At 47.7% G+C, this 21,398-nt stretch overlaps 1 protein-coding gene across 1 annotated transcript in view; it reads left to right on the forward strand.

The window, feature by feature from the left end:
• The window catches only part of LOC147883677 (Mo25 family protein), a 79,102-nt gene that overhangs the window by 21,312 nt on the left and 36,392 nt on the right, over positions 1-21,398 (forward strand). The window contains exon 6 of the mRNA XM_087399858.1: positions 12,789-12,848. Within this exon, the coding sequence (XP_087255984.1) occupies positions 12,789-12,848 (60 nt within the window). The remainder of the gene's footprint in view (positions 1-12,788; positions 12,849-21,398) is intronic.

Below are 21,398 nucleotides of genomic sequence, written 5' to 3' on the forward strand. Positions count from 1 at the left end.
ACGCCGGCTTAGAAAAGCCCTTTATGGTTTGAAGCAGGCACCCATAGCATGGTATGCCAAAATTCATGCACACTTACTATCCCTTGGTTTTCAGAATAGTCCCACAGAACCCACTCTTTATGTCCGTGGGAGTGGATCTGATTTTTTAGTGCTGATTTTATATGTGGATGATATGCTCATCACGGGCCTAGATACTCAGCAAATTGCAGCTTTCAAGGCTGATTTGCAGCAGATTTTTGACATGTCAGACATGGGACAGCTCCATTATTATTTGGGCATTCAGTTTGCTCGGTATCATGATGTCTCAGTCCAAGTATATTGGACAGCTTCTTGATCGTTTTCAGTTTGAGGATTGCAAGCCAATCTCTACTCCAATGGACCCTGGCTTCAAATTCTCAGCTCATGATGGGAGCCCACCATGTGATATCACTCTTTATCAGCAGGCTGTTGGATGCCTTATTTATTTATGTCACACCAGACATGACTTACAGTATGCAATATCTCAGCTCAGCAGATTCATGCACATGCCCAGTTCACAGCATTGGCAGGCAGTGAAGAGAGTCTTCAGATATCTAAGAGGCACTCGGGATTTAGCCCTCTTCTGTGGTGATCAGGGTTCACTTACCATGCATGCTTACACGGATAGTGACTGGGCAGGATGTTCCGACACCAGAGTGTCACATACTGGCAATTGTTTTTTGCTTAGCAATTCATGTATCTCTTGGGTCAGCAAGAAGCAACCAACAGTTGCCACATCTAGTTGTGAGGCTGAGTACAGGGCAGCTTTCACCGCTACAGTAGAGTGTGTTTGGCTTCGACAATTACTTACAGATCTTGGTATTCGCCAGACATCCTCCACTATTGTCTACACAGACAGCCAGAGTGCTTTGGCCATTGCACGTAACCTAGTGTTTCATGCGCGTACCAAGCATATTGAAGTTCACTATCAATATGTTCGAGAGCGGTTCTCAGCAAGAGACATAGAGTTGTCCTATCTTCCCACAGAGGACAACATAGCAGATATGTTTATAAAGGCACTTCCTCGTCCCAAGTTCGAAGTCTTCCGACAGGGTTTACACTTGGTTCCATTTGTTACATGATCTGACATCCCTTGTGCATTCATAGGTGGCTATATCCTTTTGGATGAACATGCGCCACCATGACAAAAAAATACCAGGTATTCTGAGACGTTTCCAGAATACTTCAGCCCATACCATGGAGGGGGGTTTGTAGGCCATCTCCTGGTGGTTCTAGTGACGCCCTATAGGCCATGGTATGTGCCTTGTAGGCATAAATATAGGCACTTGTAGTGTTAGTGCCTTTTAGGCCACATAGGACACTTAGTCCTATGTGACACCTAGGACACTTAGTCCTAGGTCTAGGTACTTGTACCTTGTACTCCTTTTTTTTCATTATCCTAGTTGACGTGACGGCAGACTCTATCGACTCTTTGTACCTTGCTCTCTCTCTCTTTCTATTCATCGATCCTACAATCTGAAGTGTGGGGGAGAGTATATGTCAAAGGAGTTTGATGCATTTTTGTCTTCATGGGGCATTGTTCACTCATGCACTACTTACTCCTTACTCTCCTCAGCATAATCCTGTTCTTGAAAGGAAGAACAGGTCCACTATGGAGATGGCCAGATGCATGCTTAAGGCCAAGTCCTTGCCCAATAAAATTTGCCTTGATGCAGTGATGTGTGCCAACTATGTGCTGAATAGATCACCTACAAGGGCATTGAGGACTGTTACACCTTATGAAGCATGGAAAGGCAAGAAGCCTTCGCTTTCACACATGAGAGTTTTTGGGTCTCTTGCATATGTTCATGTACCATCTCAGCTGAGACATAAGCTTGATGACAAGGCAATCAAATGCATATTTATTGGTTACAGCCAGGAGAGTAGAGGGTATCGGTTGTATCAACCAATTACTGGGAAGATACAGTAGAGATGTAATCTTTGCTGAACATTCGGCTTCTCCTCTTGTGGACTGCAAAGCTAAGCCAAAAGTTGACATGTTTGATGCCTTTGACTCTTGGTTACCTCTGCTTCCCTCAGAGGGGGACTTTGACCAGCAACATGAGCCTCCTGCAGGCCCTCCAACAAGCAATGATCAGCCAGCACCCCATGCTGATTTGCAGGTTCCTCTTCTAGCACAAAATGATCCCACTATTCATGATGCAGTGATTGAAGAAAGAGTTGTCAATAGACAGCAAAGGCAAGTTCCCGGATGGCTTCTTGACACATTGAGGGACAGCAAACAAGATCAACCTCTTGCTGCCCGGACAAGATCAGGGAATAGAGAGATGCATGGTCACTTTCTTGAGTTTGCACTCCTTGCTACAGCTTGCAATGAAGAGCCTTTGTGCCATAAAGATGCTTTTGACAGCAAAGAGTGGATGGATGCAATGAGAGCTGAGCTACAATCTATCGCAAAAAATGACACATGGGAATTAGTAGATTTCCCTCCCGGCAAGCATGCCATTGGTACTTGGTGGATCTACAAATTAAAAAGGAAATCTGATGGCAGCATAGATCGGCACAAAGCCTGTCTTGTTGCAAAAGGGTATGCCCAACAACAAGGCATTGACTTTGAGGAGACCTTTGCTCCCACTTCCAAGATTACTACTATTAGATGTGTCATTGCCATTGCAGCCCATCACCATTGGCAAGTGCACCAGCTTGACATCAAGATTGCCTTTCTTCATGGGGATCTGCATGAAGAAGTTTGTGTGATACAACCTCCTGGCTTTGAGGTTGTTGGCTCTGAAAACAAGGTATGTTGGCTGAGAAAAGCCCTTTATGGTTTGAAGCAGGCACCCTGGGCATGGTATGCTAAAATTCATGCACACTTACTGTCCCTTGGTTTTCAGAATAGCCCCACAGAGCGCACTCTTTATGTCCGTGGGAGCGGATCTGATTTTTTAGTGCTGATTTTATATGTGGATGACATGCTGATCACGGGCCCTGATACTCAGCATATTGCAGCTTTCAAGGCTGATTTGCAGCAAGCTTTTGAAACGTCAGACATGGGACAGCTGCACTATTATTTGGGCATTCAGTTTGCTCATGTCGAGGGGGGTATCATGATGTCATAGTATTGGACAGCTCCTTGATTGTTTTTAGTTTGAGGATTGCAAGCCAATCTCTACTCCAGTGGACCTTTGCTTCAAATTTTCAGCTCATGATGGGAGCCCACCATGTGATATCACTCTTTACCAGCAGGCTGTTGGATGAGAGTCTTCAGATATCTAAGAGGCACTCAGGATTTAGCCCTCTTCTATGGTGATCAGGGTTCACTTACCATGCATGCTTACATGGAAAGTGATTGGGCAGGTTGTTCTGACACCAAAGTGTCACATACTGGCAATTGTTTTTTGCTTGGCAGTTCATGTATCTCTTGGCTCAGCAAGAAGCAACCAAGTGTTGCCACATCCAACTGTGAGGCTGAGTACAGCAGGGCAGCCTTCACCGCTACAATAGAGTGTGTTTGGCTTCTACAGTCTCTTACAGATTTGTTTGGCTTCGACAGTTACTTACAGATCTTGGTATTCATTAGACATCCTCCACTATGGTCTACACTGATAGCCAGAGTGCTTTGGCCATTGCGCGTAATCCAGTGTTTCATGTGCGTACCAACATTGAAGTTCACTATCATTATGTTTCAGAGCGGTTGTTAGCTGGAGACATAGAGTTGTCCTACCTTCCCACAAAGGACAACATAGCAGATATGTTTACAAAGGCACTTCCTTGTCCCAAGTTTGAAGTCTTTTGACAGGCTTTACACTTGGTTCCCTTGATTACATGATCTGGCATACCTTGTACATTCATAGGTGGCTATATCCTTTTGGATAAACATGTGCCACCATGATCAGAAAATACAAGATATTCTGAGACGTTTCTAGAATACTTCAGCCCATACCATGGAGGGGGGTTTGTAGGCCATCTTCTCCCGGTCGTATTGATGCTCGGGCCCTGGTATGTGTCATGTAGCTTTAGTTATTGGCACTTAGGTCACCTAGTACTTTTAGTCATAGTTACCAGGGAACAGCGTTCCGTCTTCCTGGAATGTGGGAACGCCGTTCACAGGAGGAGCACCCACCGGGATTCCACTGGGAACGCCAAGAAACGTTCCCAGTTTTGGGAATGTCAGGAAATGCAGCTAGAATGGCCAGGGAACGGCCGGAACGTCTAGGGTTTGGCATTCCTAGTTTAGGGTTGCGCAGGAACATATATAGCCGCCGACGGGGGGTTTTCCCACTCTCTACCCTCGCTAACCTACCCGCGCACACCCCTCACAATCACCTTTACTAACCTACATGATTATGAAATAACAATGGGTTGAAAATGTTTTGTTTTGCCGTAGGTTGATTAATTACGTACTGTATTTTATTTTGTTTTCCTCATAGTAGTGCAAAAAGGGGGCTTGCATGTTGGGTTAGTAAACGGATTGTATCTCAATTTTATGGATCAGAATCCTGACAGTTCAATTGGGAAGAGGAGCTTTGAGCATTGGAAGCCTTGGTACGTCAGGAAACTTAAAGACATGAATGTTTTTTGTTGCCAATTTGCCAAACACACATAGGCTTTAATGTGTGCAGGTAAGCTATGAATGACTACTCCCTCTCGTTCCACTCAGCCCTCTCCTCCCACTCCCTTCTACTCTCTCTCCTTCCACTCCCTTCCACTCAACCCCCTATCCTTCCACTCCCTTCAACTCAGCCCCTATCCTTCTACTCCCTTGAACCTTCTCCACTCAGCCCCCTTCCCTTCCACTCCCTTCTCCACCCCTTTCCACTCAGCCACTCAGCCCCCTATCCTTCCTATCCTTCCACTTAGGCCCCTGTCCTTCCACTCAGCCTCCTCTCCTTCTAGTCTCTTCTCCACTCAGCTCCCTCCCCTTCCACTCCCTTCTCCACCCCCTTCCACTCAGCCACTCAGCTACTCAGCCCCCTCTCCTTCCTCCCCTTCTACTCCTTTTTATGTGATTTGATGACGTGTCTATGATGTGGCATTCCCGTTCCCGTTCCCACGTTCCCCCTTCCCGAAATGTTCCCGTTCTGCCCCCCCGTTCGCAAAACGTTCTTGTTCCCTGGTAACTATGCTTTTAGTGTCTTATGACACCTAGTACTAGTGGTACCAGGTCCTAGGGTTCTCTTTTATAGTACTTTGTACTTTCATTTTCATTCTACTAGTTGATGTGACGGCTTTCACTTCTTGCTCCACTCGTGTGCATCCTTTTACTTCCGTGAGCCTACAGCTAATCTATAGGTAGCAAGGTGGAGAGGGTCATTCTGGACAGAGAGTCTACTATGCTCGAGCTTAGTGTTCTAGAGATATCCAGTAGATAGTAGAAGTACCTTGTGGTAAGATCAAAGGACCACGCTCTGGTGGTACTTTGGATCTCTCTCCTTTGTATTGTGTGTTGGAAAGTAGAGGACAGAATCACTCTCTCCTCTCCCTCCCGATCGCGGCTCAAACAACACTTAAAGAGAGAGAGATAGAGACAAAACTCAGATATATTCTTCCACAGATGTGTGCTTACAAAAGCTCAGAGATGAGCAGAGAAGACATAAAGGCTTCTGTCAACAAAAGCAGAGTGTTCTCTCCTCCCCTAGCACGCTTGCCGGTGCAAGGCTTATCAATGCTGATGATGAGAAATGAGGGGGGATTTTTATAAGCGGGTCAGGTCTTGTCAAAAGTGGCCGACCAAGGAGTCAGCTCCTAGATCTAGGCACTGACTTGTAGGCCCCCCAACCGACAAGTTGGGTCGGCCATTCTTTGGCTGATCTGGCCGGCTTGGGTCAGGTTTTTTTAAAGGCCCATGTGCCCAGCACATGGGCTGCTGCTGCAGTCCCCAATGCTGCCCGCCTGTTGCTCCAAGAGGCGCCTAGGATGCCGCGCCATCATCTTCCTGTTGCGCGGGTTTCAGACCAGGTAGGTGGATGTCGATGTGCTTCGTCCGTGCGTGAAACACGGGGTTGTTGGCGATTTCTATGCAACTCTTGTTATAGCACATAATCACCGTCGCATCTTCTTGGGCCACGTTTATGTCCTCCAAGATCCATCTGAGCCAAAATACTTTGCATGCCGCTGTACAAGCAGCCCTGTACTCTATCTCTGTAGATGAAAGAGCGACAATAGGTTGTTTCTTACTCAGCCATGACACGGCTCTTGATGAAAGTAAGAAACAATATTGAGAAGTCGATCTCCAGGTATCACTATCACCTGCCCAATCACTATCGCAGAAACCTCCCAACTCAATGCCTCTCATATAAGTGATGCCATAGGTGGAGGTACCTTTCAAGTACCTCAGCACCCTCATACCTGCAGGGTGCGCCCCAATGGGCCTTCTTGGGTGTGGCGGAGAACTGACAGAGCAATCCAACTGAGAAGGAAATATCAGGTCTAGTATTGGTGAGGTAAAGCAAACTCCCCACCATGCGTCGATACAGTGATGAATCGACTGGCTGAGATGGATCATGCACACTCAGCTTTAGACCAGCTTCCATGGGAGTCACTGCTGCTTTTCAATCTTCCATCTGAAAGCGTTTGAGCAGCTCCTTGCAATATTTCTTCTGTGAGATAAAGATATAGCTCTTTCCCTGCTTCACCTCAATCCCAAGAAAGTAATGAAGTATGTCTAAGTCAGTCATCTTGAACTCCTCCATGAGAAGTCTGTTGACCTGAGCAATCTTCTTCGTATGATCCCCTGTAATGATGAGATCATCCACATATAGGATCAATACCAGCCGCAAATCCCCCTCTGTGTCGAGATAAAGATTTGCTTCTGATGGACTCCACTGAAGCCCGATCTTCTGAAAGAAAACGTCTATCCGTTGGTACCAAGCTCTTGGGGCTTGTTTCAGCCCGTATAAGGCTTTTTTCAGTTTGCAGACTTTCGATGGGGATCCTGGAATCTGAAATCGTGGTGGCTGTGCCAGATATACCTCCTCCTTCAGGGTTCCATTCAAAATTGCAGACTTGATGTTTATCTGAAAAATAGGCCAACTGTGATGAGCAGCCAAGGCAATGACTGTCTGAATGGTCACCATCTTGGATGTGGGGGCGAAGGTCTCTTCGAAGTCAGGTCCTTCTGACTGTGCATAGCCTTTTACCACCAATCTCGCTTTGTACTTGTCCAAGCTCCCATCTGACTTGAACTTAAGCTTGTACACCCATTTAGTCCCACTTACCTTCAGCTTGGTTGGTTGGGGCACTAAATCCCAGGTGTCATTTTTCAAAATGGCATCCATCTCTGCCTGCATTGGATGGCGACCTTGGGTGGGGGTAATGACGGAAGTTCAGGAACCTCTTCTGTAGGCTGTGGCTCTGACTCTTCAAAGATCACCTCCTTGTTGATAAGGATCTATTGGTCGCTGTTTTGTTTGTTATGGAGATTAGGACACTCTGTTTGCAACTTTCTTTTCTTGTTGTTAAGCTTTAGGCGAATATTGTGCTTGTTAATAGATAGTTATGGTTAGGAAAGTTTCTCTGTCTTCCTGAGGTCACAACCCGACATTCCTTGGCTTCTGCGACTTTGCATATATGGATATTCCCATTCTCTTGTGTGATCTGTGTATTTCGGTATTCTCTGTGCTCTATGACTCTACATGCACAGATATTCAAATCTTGTTCGGCGTTTGATAATTTCTACGCTTTGCGACTCTGTGTGGAGACATTCGGATCCTATTCGGTGGTTTCTATCTTGTTTGGTGCTTTTCGTATATCGGGCTGATCCAAACTTTCCAAATTGAAGTTTTACTTCTTTTCTGGGTTGAAAAGACGATAGGCCTTGGATTCTTCACTGTATCCCACAAAGATACATCTTCGGCTATGGGAATCAAGCTTCGTCCGCTCATCTTTATGCACATGAACAAATGCATTAGAACCGAAAATCTGTAAATGAGATATTGTTGGTTTCTAACCATAGTAAGCTTCATATGGAGTCTTGTCATTAACAGCCTTGGTCTTGGTTCTGTTAAGGATGTGAATGTTGGAGATAAGTGCACACTAAGTGTACTATTTCCTAGTCTAAGTCTAAGTCTAGTCTTTATGTCTTGAGTGTGTGCCATGTGGCACTTCTACATTTATCCCATAAGCACTCTTGCTCATGGTCTTGTACTTTGGCCCATATATTCAATGGGTCACATCATTCTAATCTATCAGTCTAGCTTGTGTCTTGTCTACACTCTTCTCAAGTCTTTCAGTCTTGTTATTTCATTTCCAGTTTCTAGTTCTAGTTCTTGCTTCTATATTCCCACATGGTATCAGAGCTGGGTTGATCCCTCTTCTTCCTCTTCTCTCCCCTCAGTCTGCCTTTTCTCAGATCTCTCTCCCGCTGCAGATCTGCGCTCCCTCTTCACATTTTCCCCTCTTTCTGCCCCGCCATTGCGCTCCAGATCTACGCGACAGATCTGCGTGTTTCTGCTCCAGATCTGCGCCAGATCTGCGCATCATTTCTGCCAGATCTGAGCTCCAGATCTGTGCAAACCTGCTGTCAAGTCTGCACCCGCTCCTGCTGTTGCTCCTGACAGATCAGCGCCGTCCGTACAGGCGTCCGTACGCCGCTGACCGTACGCCGCCTGTACTTCGACGTCGTCCGTACGTACCTGGTACCAGTGCTGTACCTGCACCCGTTGTCCCAGTTCAGGTGGCTTCTACTGCTGCAGATCTGCCTGCCATTTCTGCCCTGATTTCGTGAGCTGAAGGAGCTGCCCACGACTTTCTGAAGCTGCTGCCCGTACCTTTTCTGTTCGAAATAAAGGAGGAGCTGAAGCTTTTTTATCTCTGCCCAACCTGCATTCAGTTCTGCATTCAGTTCTTGCTAAGGTACTGTACATTGTCTCTTTCAGTTTGCTGAGCAGTCTTTGTTAATCCTCATATCTGCAAACTGCTGGTTCCTCCTGCTTCGATGGGCTGTCACGTGTCTCTGTGACGGTCCTGTGCTTCCTCTCAGCAACTCCGTTCTACTGAGATATGTGAGCTGTAGTGAGATGTCTTTTGATCCCGAGCTTCTTGCAGAATCCATTGAACTCGGTAGAAGTGAACTCTCCCCCTCTGTCTGTGCGGCGGAAGGCTTTGATTACCTGCCCGCTCTCCTTCTCTACCTGGGCCATCCAGTCTTTGAATTTCTCATAAGCCTGAGGCTTCTTGGCTTGGAAGAATACCCACATCATGCGACTGAAATCATCCAAAATAAAGGAGAATACCATTAACTTGCGAATGAATTTGTTGACATTGGGCCGCAGATGTCGGAATGAACCAACTCGAGCGGCTTCTTGGCCTGTGATGAGGCCTCTCGTGGGAACTTGTCCCTGTGTTGCTTGCCCTCCAAGCAAGCGTTGCAAACACGATCATTGCCTGCAATTGGTGGAAGTCCATCCACCTTGGCGAGAGTGCCATAGTTGATGTGACCGAATCGCTCATGCCGCCATGGTCCCTATGCACCAACACAGCATTGAGCTGATATAGCCCATGCTTGACTCCTTGAGCCACCACCTTTGCATTTGCCTTGGATGTGATAGTGAATAAGACCGACATGTTGTGCCTGTCCATCTGACTGACAGACAATAGGTTCTTGCACAAATTTGGTACATACAGTACACTGGAAATCAGCTCCTCGTGCAAGCGTGATGAATGGAATACTACCAACACCCTTCATAGGGAATGTCCGGTTATCCCCCACAGTGACCTTGGAATCGAGATGCGTACCTTTCATGGATTTGAACTACTCCTTGTTGGATATGTGTTTTGAAGCTCCTTTGTCCACATACCAGTCTTCCTTTGCTTCATTGACTGCATAGGTGGAGTAGTACTCAGTGATGATAAAGAGAGCGCTGGTCGTGACGTTTGCCGATTCGGTCTTTGGCTCCACCTTGGATTTGGACTCTTCCTTTGGCTTGAGGTCTGCCTTCTTCTTGTGGCACTCCTTAGCAGAATGACCAAGCTTCTCACAGTAGAAGCACTTCATCTGCCTCTTTTTCTCTGTAGCCTCGTTCTTGTTGTTGTTCTTGGAGTCTTTGAACTTACCTTTGCTGGGCTTGTCCCTTGCCACGAGAGTCTTCTCGTCCGATTGAGTAAATAACTTTTTCGGAGCCTCTTCTGCAGTATTAAAGAGCCAAGCTCTTCGAAGGGGAGAGGCTTGGTCCTGTGTCATGTAGTGACCGTAGTCACGAAACTCTTGAAACTGCGAGGTAGCTTGTGTAACGTCAGCAACGCTAGATGACTTGAGTCTACCTTCTGACCAACTGCAGCGAGCTGGTCCCTTACCACCTTGACTTTTGTCAGATGGTCATGAACATTGTCCCCCTCATTCATATCTAGATTGTATAGTTGATGTTGAAGAAGCAAGATACGAGATGTGTTGTATGTTTCATATAGATCCTTCAGAATAGCTGACGCCTCTACAAACGTCTCGGCCATCTGGATGTGCGGAAGAACAAAGTCTGCCGTGGTCCCTATGATTATTGCTAGGGAGTGGGCATCTCTATCTTCCCAACTTTCAAGCTCCTCTCCATCTACTGGAATGAGAATCTTCCCCTTGTTGTCCAACAGATCTTCCGGCTTTGCCTCCACTCTCGTTGTCAACTTCCACAACTTCCGAGCCACTAAATGACTCCGGATTTTCATCTTCCAGATTGGGTAGTTCGACCTATCTAGTTTCCCCGACTCTAGGAGGAAGGAAGAGAAGGGCTTGAAGAGGCAACAGTTGAATCTTCAAACTGAAAAATGAATTTGCAGTAGAGAACTTGACCACGCAGCAAACATGAGTGTTGATTGAAGCTGCCTTCTTGTTGAGGAATTCTGTCTAGAGATGGAAACCTTGCTCTGATACCATGTTGGAAAGTAGAGGACAGAATCACTCACTCCTCTCCCTCCCGATCGGAGCTCAAACAACACTCAAAGAGATAGAGAGAGAGAGAGACAAAACTCAGATATATTCTTCCACAAATGTGGGCTTACAAAAGCTTAGAGATGAGCAGAGAAGACAACAAGGCTGCTGTCAACAAAAGCTGAGTGTTCTCCTCCCCTAGCACGCTTGCTAGTGCAAGGCTTGTTAGTGTAGGTGATGAGAAATGAGGGGGGAGTGGGGGGCTTTTTATAGGAGGGCCAGGCCCTCTCAAAAGTGGCTGACCAGGGAGTCCGCTCCCTGATCTAGGCACCGATTGACCTGTAGGGCCCCCAACCGACCAGCTGGGTCGGCCATTCTTTGGATGATCTGGCCGGCTTGGGCCAGGCCTATATAAGGGCCCATATGCCCAGCACATGGGCTGCTGCTGCAGTCCCCAATGCTGCCTGCCCGCTGCTCCAGGAGGCGCCTAGGATGCTGCGCCATCATCTTCCTGCTACGCGGGTTCCAGGCCAGGTAGGTGCACTGCTTTTCCTTCCCCTACCCCCTAGAGTCTCTTGCCCTCTTGTCCCCTCAAATCGGGGGCTCACAAGTGGGGCAGTGACTTTCTAACATTGTGTCCATAACTTTGGATGGAATTATATTCTTTTGGTGGTTTCTATATTTGGCTGGATCATTGTCTATTTACTAGTCTGTACATCTATTTGATGCACATAAGTGTAAGAAGTTTGTGATTCCCCTCCCCACACACATTGTGTGAGCTCCTGGGCTATTCTATCAATCTTCCGCTGTGCGTTTGTTGGTTGATTTCTAACATGCTCTGGCCTCCTCAATGACCGCTTTCAAAGTGAAAATGTGGTCATTGTTGCATGGTCTGCTCGGAAGCCCACCTTCCCAACAGCTCTAAAACCCTCTAATGATTGTGTGGTTTTCCTAATCCATAAGCCTGCCTTATGGATCAGGACGATTGTGTTGAGGGTCCATGTGTGAGGGCAATTTTTGCAAACTGCTCTGTCAAATAGCTTTGTAAGATCGGGGCTAGGGTACCGAGTCCATGTGCAATGTACTTAGTGCATAGCCCCTCATGATCATGGGCTCGGTCATTGTGTAGCTTGAGGGTTGCGTGTTTGATATCACCAGTGGTGAAGAGGAACAAGAGGGAGGGCAGGGTAGCTGTGAGAGATCTGGTGTCGGCTGTTGAGGGATGTATGTATGCCAGATGATAGAGTGAGCTAGGGGGATGGGGACCTCCACTTAAGATACTTCCGCTAGAAGTCCTTGGAGTTACTGCTAAACAAAACGCTTAGTAATTACAAGGAGCCAGACTATTGCAATTGGACCCTTACGTTTTCTGTTTCGCCAAGATTTTATGCTGATTATTGTCTAAAATGTTTGGAATTTAACGTGGCACTGGGCTAACTTGCATATTCTGAAGAAAGAGTCAATGTTTCAGTATTTTTTCTAATCAGAATTTGTATTTCATAGATGGTATTTGGATATAGTGCTGTCCTCATCAGACGGTACTATGGTTCGAAAGAGGTCAGCCGCTGGCTTCATGACCTGAAAAAACTTCTCAGAAACTGTGTACATTTATGCTGAAAGCATCTTTTTCTTTGAGTAGAAATTTCAATCTATAATGGCATTGTTTGAGGCATTTGACATTTGGGAGTAGAGAAAATTTGTGTCTGCATGGCTTTGCTGTGAGCTTGGCAATGTAAAATCACACCTGTTATCCTTGCTTGGATTTTACCCTGATAAAGTTCAATAAATTCAGTGTCGTGGAACCTCCGCATCCCTTGAATGTTAATGTGCTTTATATTTGAACCTGCGGTATGGATTTCCAGTCATTGATTTGTGTTCACGACTTGCAGGACTTGGTTACTGTTGTCAGACATTTTTCTCTGGTTGCTGATGGTGAATAATTATTGATCCTCAGGAGCTTTTGACGAGACACAAATCGACTGTATCAGAGTTCTTGACGAGAAATTATGACTGGGTGAGCTTCTACATTTTGCCAACAAAGTTGTGGATGTATCGTCCTTACTTTGGCTTCTGGTTCTTTGCAAGCCTCTCTTCCTTTAATAGCTACCCCTTACTTTGGCTTCTGGCTCTTTGAAAGTAAATGCATCTCTGCTTAGGAACATGTCTGTACAAAGGGCTAACTACTGGATCATCCCACTTAATCATTTCTTGATATGTTTTTTTAATTATAAATTTACTGTCTGGGTATACTTGGTTTTTTATGTCTTTGTGTTTGATAAAGTTGCACAACTTCATAAAAGTGGTTCAATCATACTCTTGGGAGCATATGTGATACAGGTATAAGGCTGGGGTAGTAGCCAGCTTGCAGAGAAATAATGCTATACAAGGAAGAAATGCTATACATAATACTACAAGGAATAAATGCTACACTGCAGGCCATTTGTAATAATTGTGGCAAATTATATTTTTGCTCAATATATAGGTACGCTAAATTTTTTTGTATCCTTATGCAATCCTCAGGACCTATGAGTCAGAATATCATACTTGGAGGGATATTTTTCTTGTGCTCTGGAAGATTTCATGGAAATATTGTCATAGAGTTATAACAGCTGATAGAATAGGTATAACTTCTCAAAGCCTTGCCACTTTGTAGTCTTGTCCAGATGTATCACATGGTTTGTTCATCAGCACTGCACGTGTGTGATCTGGTGATACGCATATGCTTGCCTCTGAGAGAGTGCAATGGACTCAATTACTCTCCCAGTTTGGTCGTGTTGATCTCTAGAAAGAGACAGGGCCTCTGATTTTGGGTTATACTTTTCAGCATAATGTGCAGTCTGCTTATCGAGCTCCTTTAGATAGTTGATATCTGTTTAATGCACATCAGTATGGTGCCTTCACTTGCAATATGTGGGCTAATATGCTTTCCCACATTCGGATCATACTCCTCTTTGGTTGCAGCTGTCCTTTCATGATACGTACAATGACAGATTGCTGGATAAAAGGCTGCTTCTTGTAAACAACAGGTATTTGCAGCATGAGGCATACAAAAGTATGATGCAGGATGCTATAGCTCCTGTTTGGGCACATTGTCGCATTGATGTTGATGCAGCATGTCACCCATGACTATGGCAAGAATTACATGCATAATCTCAGAGAGGATGTTCCCAAGGCTGAAAGTATCTGCCAGCATTTGACATAAATTAGTCATTTCCGAGACTTATCTCAAGCCGAGGCTGTTTGCCTATGTCGGGCTACATACTTCCTTCAATGCAATGATCGTAGAAAGGTTGAGGAATGGGAAACTAGCGCTAGCCTTCATTGGTAAGGGCTGCTCCTTTAAGGAGTTCTTCAAAGGCTTGCATCATAAGAGGCACATTATTATATATGGTCAGCCATGCATGGGAAACTCAACAGATGTCAGCCATTTGGAAGAAAGGATTGATTAAACTATTCCCCAAAAAGCATTTGTGTGAGTCCTTTGCAGATTGGAGACCCATACTCTCGTGCCTATCATCTATAAGCTGTTTTCTAAGATGGTAGTGGCTCATATTAAGGGTTATCTACATGAGGGATTGCATCCTACTCAGTATGGTTTTATTCCCCGTAGACACATTATAGACAATATTGCCAATGCCTATGTGGGGATTGAATAAGTATACTGAGGATGTTCTCTTATTGCAGGAGGATATTGCTAAAGATTTTGATATGGTTCAATGGGATTTCATCTCACAAACCATGAAATCTCTGGGATTTGGGAAAAAAAGTGCAGCATCTTATCTATTGGCTATATCAAGATAGTAAAGTTGTGCTATTTTGGGGGGTGATATTACGGATCAATAGACTCTTTTCTGTTCAGTACGGCAGGGCTGCCCTCTCAGTGCTCTGTTTTATGCCATAGCTACTCATCCTATGCTTTGCTACTAAAATGTAGCTATAGGTGCTTTGCATGGTTTGGAGATACATGACAGAAAACCGCTAATTGCACATGCATATGCTGATGACTCCTTTTTCTTTCCCCATAATACAGAAGGGGGTCCTTTCTTGTCTCATGCATGCCTTATCCTTATAGGAACGGCAGCTGGTTTACACGTGAATTTTCAGAAATCTAAGCTTCTTCCTCTCCATGTGAAAGATTTGCATCATATTTCATGGCTTGGGGACATTGTTTTGCCAACACAGCTACTACGTCATCTTGGTTACCATCTGGGGTGGACAATCACTTGTCGTCAGCAAAATGGATTGGGTGCTTGATAAGTTGAAGAAATTGGAATATTGGAAATTGGCTACCTGGCCTTTGCATGTCAGCTTTTGCATAGTCATTTTGATTGTCTACATCCAGTTTTATTTGCCCTTGATGATGTTTGCCAAACATGATATCTCCTCCTTCATATCTAATATCATAGAGCTGTTTTGGCGGTCTCGTCATCCTCGTAAACCCCTTAGGCTTCTCTCGATTGATCATCTATACTATCTATGCTGCAACATTTGATTTTACACTTGTCTTTTGTAGCCTTTGGTCACTGGCAACCCACCAAATGGGATTTTCTTCTTGGTCGCATTGAACGCATTAATGGAATGGCAGGGATACTCTTGCAAGAAATTCTACTGAGAGTCTTCACTGGTCTAAGGTGTTCACACCTCCGATGGCTTTGCAGGAATCCACCATTCTTATTTTCTTTCGTCCAAGGATATACGCGTGGTGGCTGATGTACTTGATGCTGCTGGTATGGTTATATCTTTTCTTGCAGCCGTCAGATAGTATGCTTTGGGACAACATTATAGGCCTTTATGGCACTCATTGTCATGCATGCTCCATGACTTTCAGCCGGTACCTCGTCTTGAGATTTTGACCTCCTCAAGGACTGGGTCTTTTAACCACATGATTGTGCTTGGCATTCCTTGCAACTGTTTGATGTCCCGGTTGCATCCTTGTATAAGATTTTGCTGCCTTCCCCTTGGGTTTCTAGTCATGCAAATCACATTTGGTTTATGACACGCACTTCTCGATGGTGTTGGCGGAAAAGGTTGCGGTATATTTGGGGTTGCAAACTTCTCTTTGGCAATAGTTTTTCTTGTGGTGAGTCCTGCTTTGTGTTCTACCATTTGGACAGATCTTAGCTTGTTGACATATTGCTCCTGCCACTTGTCGGAGATGTCTGTCCTTGGGGGAGTCCATGCCTCATCTATTCTGGCATTGCCCTGAATCTTGTGATTTTTTGCTTTTGTTACGACGTCTTTAGGACCGCTAGTTTGCTTCCTATCATGCAACGGTATGATCTTTTCTTCATTTGGGTTCATTATTGAAGGATTGCAACCATCGGGTTTTTGGTGATCCATCCTTGGCTAAATATCATTTCTTCTTGGCATCACTACGGCAATTTTTCTTTGACTGCCTAATGTGTAGGGTCTTGACTATCCTGCATTCTTGTCATATAATAAAACAATTGTGTGTGTGTGTGTGTGTGTGTGAGAGAGAGAGAGAGAGAGAGAGAGAGAGAGAGTTTATTAAAGTCTTCGGGAGACCGTGAAGGTCTATGAGACTAAAGATAACTGATACAATGAGCATAACGGTGGTCTCAAAACGGGCCAACCAACCGTTTCTACAAAAAAGAGGTTATGAAGGACTATGTGTCTAGTCCTGATACAAAAAATATGTGTCTACCTCCAGAGGATACAAAGAAGAAGAAGGGGGGGGGCACCAAAAATGGGACAGAGGGGGGAGATACAGTATACATGTGCAGGTGGTGATCGTCAGAGACCAATCATAGAGGGGCCGTCAAATGGGAAGTCGGAAAAAACCGTGCGATAGATGATTGGCCTCTGACGTCACGCGGCCTAGTCGAGCTCGGTCGTCGGGGGCGGCGGGTGGCCCTGTGGATGAGGGCAACGGTAACCCCAGTGGGGCGGGCCGAGAGCAGAGACGAGATGTCATGGACCTGGATGTGTGTCTGTCCGCTGACGCAGCTGTCGTGACTCTGGCTCTCGCTCACGTCCGCGTCGTCGGCTAGACTGAGAAGAGGTATCCTGTGACTGAAAGAAGTCAGTGATAGGCCGCTGGGTGTCCTCACATTGTGTGTGCTGCTCGTGTCGTCGTGCTAGGAGAGAAGTATCTCGGTGGCGGGTCATCTCATGTAAGAAAGCGGCTAGGCACCGCTGATCCGGGAATTGTAGCATGTGTGGGAGGGAGCCGAATCCGTTGCGGAAGAGGTAGTGGTATCGGCCTCGAATGGCATAATATTAACGTCTTTAGGAGGCCTCACGCGCCTATGAGACAAAGTACAGTATCAAAGTGACACATGCTCATACATGCCGCTATAGGCTGAGGCAAAGGGCTTGCTAAGGCCCTTTGTTGAGTGGTATACTAAACTAAACTTAGAGAGAGAGAGAGAGAGAGAGAGAGAGAGAGAGAGAGAGAGAGAGATGTATTAACGTCTGTAGGAGGCCTCGCGGGCCTATGAGAAAGTAACTCCTACAAGCTGCTATGGGCTGAAGCAAAGGGCTCACTAAGGCCCTTGCTGAAAGCTAAAGTGCTAAACTAGTGAGCAAAATATCAGAGTAGCATAATAGCAAAACAATATCAAGTGCTCAGAGCTAACGCTTCTAGTACACGCCTAGGCTCCATATATCTAGGTACCCTTGTGGCTCTTTGATGGGATGTGAGGAGCTCTCGTATATCTGTCTGTCGAGTTGTCTCTCGAGGCGACGGAGGCCGTAGTCTCCTCAACCTCTGTATCCGATGGGCTACGTCAAGGGTGACACCTCGTCTCTGGCGGTCTCCTCTGAGAAGAGCTGAAACAGACCGGATCTCAATTGTGCGTGCCCTGGTTACTCTCCATGCCGCATGTGGAGAGTGTGCCTCTCGTCTAGCAGCCTCATGTCAGTGATCTCACTGCTTATCCATGATGCTCTCATCTCATCAAGCTCCTCTCCCTCTGCCTCCCCCTTAGAACTGACTCAACTGCATAGAAGTTTGTAACACGCGTTTTTGCTCGGTTGATCTTGGTGACATGTGGCATCGCCTCTTGTTGCTCTCTGGTTTGTCGCATCGGTATGTCTTTGTGTCATTTAGATAGAGCCCAACACAAACCTGTTCGGGAAAATGGATTAGCTTTGTAAGAGGACCAAAGCCATGCCTCTCTTGAAATAGTCAGTGGTATCGCCCTTGGATCTCATAGTAAACTGGGCAAACACATAGAAAGTGCTCCTATGTCTTGACCTCCGCCATCGGGCATAGTCTACAGATCCTCTGCTCTCTGGATATGCCTGCAACTTTCCTTGCCTCAATTCTCAGTTGATGTGACGAGACTTGCAACGATCTGATCAGTGCATGTGAGACTCTCCTATCCTCGAGATATTGAGGTCTGATGATGAGACCATACTCCGAGACTCTCAGGAAGTGGTCATGGTAGAACTGGATCTTGGTGGGGAACTCTCCCCCCCAAGCCCTAGACGTATGAAGTTGGAGGAGGTCCAGCCAGATGATACGGTTGATCTGATCTCATGGGATCATCTCGGGTGGTGCATCCATGCTGTACTGAAAGGGGGGGAAGTCTGTCCATCTGATTGCCATGTCTATCAAACCATGTGATACGCATGTGTACCATGATGTATCAACACTGCTCTCCGCTAGTTGCTGGAGGACACCAAAGGTAGCCTCGGTAATCTCCATTGGGGTAGGGCTCTGTGGAGGAATATCACCGTCATGGCGAACTTTGCCTGAGAGAAAGAAAGAAAGAAAGAAAGTTTATTAAAGTCTTCGGAAGACCGATGGGTCTATGAGACTATGAAAATCCTGATACAACAAGCTGTGGTAGTGGAGCTACTAAACGAGCATCCATACCAATGCAAAATGCAAAAATGCAGAATGGCAGTACTAAGTCCTAAGTGTAACATAGTCATGTCGATGGTCGACTATATATCAATCTCAGCATCATCATCAATATCATCATCATCATCGGCAGTAGCAAGATATCAAGATGGATGAGGTAGTCGAGGCATGAAGTCGGCAATAGAGTGTTGTCGGCCAGTCAGAGGTGCGGTCTTGGCACGTCTTTTCGTCGTAGCTCTGCGTGTGACCAGGGCTACTGTGACCCCCGTTGGTCAGGCTCCAACTCTAGACAAGGAGGGGATGTGCTTGGTTTGGAGAAGATAACCCCAAGATAAGTGTATGATGAAACTATCTCAATAGGTGACCCCTCAAATGTGAACTGCTCGTGACGCATGATGGCTCGAGATGTATTAAAGATCATGACCTTGGTTTTACTCAGGTTGACCTTCAAACCATGAGACACAAAAGGACTGTAGTGCGTTTAGGTGTCTTTGGAGCCGAGAGAGAGAGAGAGAGAGAGAGAGAGAGAGAGAGTTTATTAAAGTCTTCGGAAGACCGATGGGTCTATGAGACTGCAAAAAACCTTAATACAATGAGCTGTGGTAGTGGAGCTACTAAATGAGCATCCACACCAATGCAGAATGCAATAAAATGCAAAATGGCAGTACTAACAAGACATCAGGATGAGTCATGTTTTTTCTTTTTGGAGTTAGCTCCTGCGAGCTTCCCCCTCCCCCTCCGTACCTCTACCTCCCCTAGCCCCTCCTCCTCGCCTCGACCTCTCCCGCCCCTACCTCTCCGCCCTCACCTCCCCTCACCCGCTACTGCCGCCGCGCCCTCCCTCACCACCCCCGCCTCACCTCCGCCTCACCCTCGCCCTCCGACCTCACCCCCCCCCTCGCACCTCCGCTCACCCCCTCGCACCTCCGTCTTACCCCCCCCCTCACCGCAGCCTCTGCACCCTCACCCCTTACACCCCGCCTCACCCCCGCCTCGCTCCGCCCCCCCTCGCTACGCTCACCCACTCACCCCCCCTCGCCGCTCCGTCCCCCCTCTCCCCTTGCCTTCCGCTCCACCCCGCCCCGCCGCCATTCCGCTCACCCCTCGCCTCCCGTTTCGTCCCTCACCCCTCGCCTTCCGCCCCCGCCCCCTCTCGCCTCTCCGCCCTTCCGCTCCCCCCCCCCGCCTTCCCCTCCTGCCTTCCGCCCCCGCCCCCCCCGCCCCTTCGCTCCACCCCGCCCCTCCGTCCCACCCCTTCCCCCCGCCCCCCGTCCGTCCTCGCGCCCCACTCCGCCTCTCCCTCGCCCCCGCTTCCGTTCCCGCCTCCCCTCCTCACCCACTCTCCGCCCCCACTCCTCCACCCCGCGCCACCTCCGCTTCCGTCCTCCCATCCCGCTTCCTCCGCCCTCCGCCCTCCATCCTTCCCGCCACACCCAGGCCCCACCCTCCCGCATCTACCCCCCCTTTTTTGGGTGGCAGCCTCTTCCTCATCGGAAGCCTCGCAGTTTGTCTTGGCGGTATGGCGGCTCCTTGCCCGGAACCGGAGGCCCAGACGGACCCTCCCTCTCCAGATGCCTACCGCGTCATCCTGACAGAGCAACAATCATCTCGGGTTCAGGAGGTTGCCAATGACTTTGCCCTTACCTCTGTTTATGGCAGAGTCATTGGACATTCCCCCTCCAGATCAGCCATCAGGGACTGGCTCCAGTCCACTCTCATGCTAGAGGACGGCCATATTGAGGAGGTGGCCCTTATGGGAAGGGGCATCTTCTGGCTCAAACTCTCCAATGCGAAAGCTGCAAGCAACCTGATTGTTGGCTCCCCCACGTCTGTGGATGGAAAGATTATCATGATAGTCCCGTGGTACCGTGGATTCAGCGCAGCGGATTTTGATGCTCGGTTCCATATACCTCGCTATCCAGTGACACTAGTTTTTTCAGGTCTTGCTGCTGAGCTGCGGCCGATTGTTAGGGATCTGGGCTCCCACTTTGGCTGGGTTATGCACGATACTTTCGCCGATGCGGTGACTACGGCAGGAGCCCCCCGAGTCCGTGTGGCTGTGGCGGATCCTGTGACTCTCCCGGCAGTGATCGAGATCGTGACAGATGCCGGCAGCATCACCCAGAGCATGGTAGTCACCGGACAGCCAGGACAGTGTCTAAGGTGTCACGGCTTTGGGTACCTGGTGGCTGTTTGTCCACGCTTCGCCAGCTCTTCTCGGCCTCCCCCGCCCCCTCCCTCTCCGCCCCCTCCCCTCCTCCGGGCAGCCACGCCAGGAGGAGCAGAGGCAGCCGAAGCCTGGACTAGAGTTAGCTGGCGGCTGGACTGAGGTTAGAAGGAAAAGAGGAAAGAACAAGAAGATTTCTGATAAAGGCAAGGAGGCAGAGGTTACCCAACCTGCAGCTGCACCTCAGAGACCCGACAGGCAGCCGCCCCAGGGACTTGGGAGAGCATCTTCTTCGACGGTAGCCCGCCCTCCACAGCCTCAGGTCCCCCTCTCTTCCCCTCCCCAGCCTCTTCCCACTCAGTCCCAGCCCATCCCCCAACTGCACCCCTTATCTCCCGACCCGCAGCTTCAGCCCCCTCCTCGTCTTCCTCAGTCCTCGCCCCCTCCTTCTCAGTCCCAGTTCCAGATGCATCCCCATCCCTCCCCCCCCGGCCTCTTTCAGCTCTCTCGCAGAGCTAGCTGCACCGACGGTTCCTCAGCCGAGGGCAGCCCCCGCTCCCCCTCCT

Source organism: Dipteris shenzhenensis, chromosome 28 (genome assembly GCF_047967505.1).
Source record: "Dipteris shenzhenensis isolate YYH24624 ecotype China chromosome 28, Dip_SZ_1.0, whole genome shotgun sequence".
Taxonomy (NCBI): domain Eukaryota; kingdom Viridiplantae; phylum Streptophyta; class Polypodiopsida; order Gleicheniales; family Dipteridaceae; genus Dipteris; species Dipteris shenzhenensis.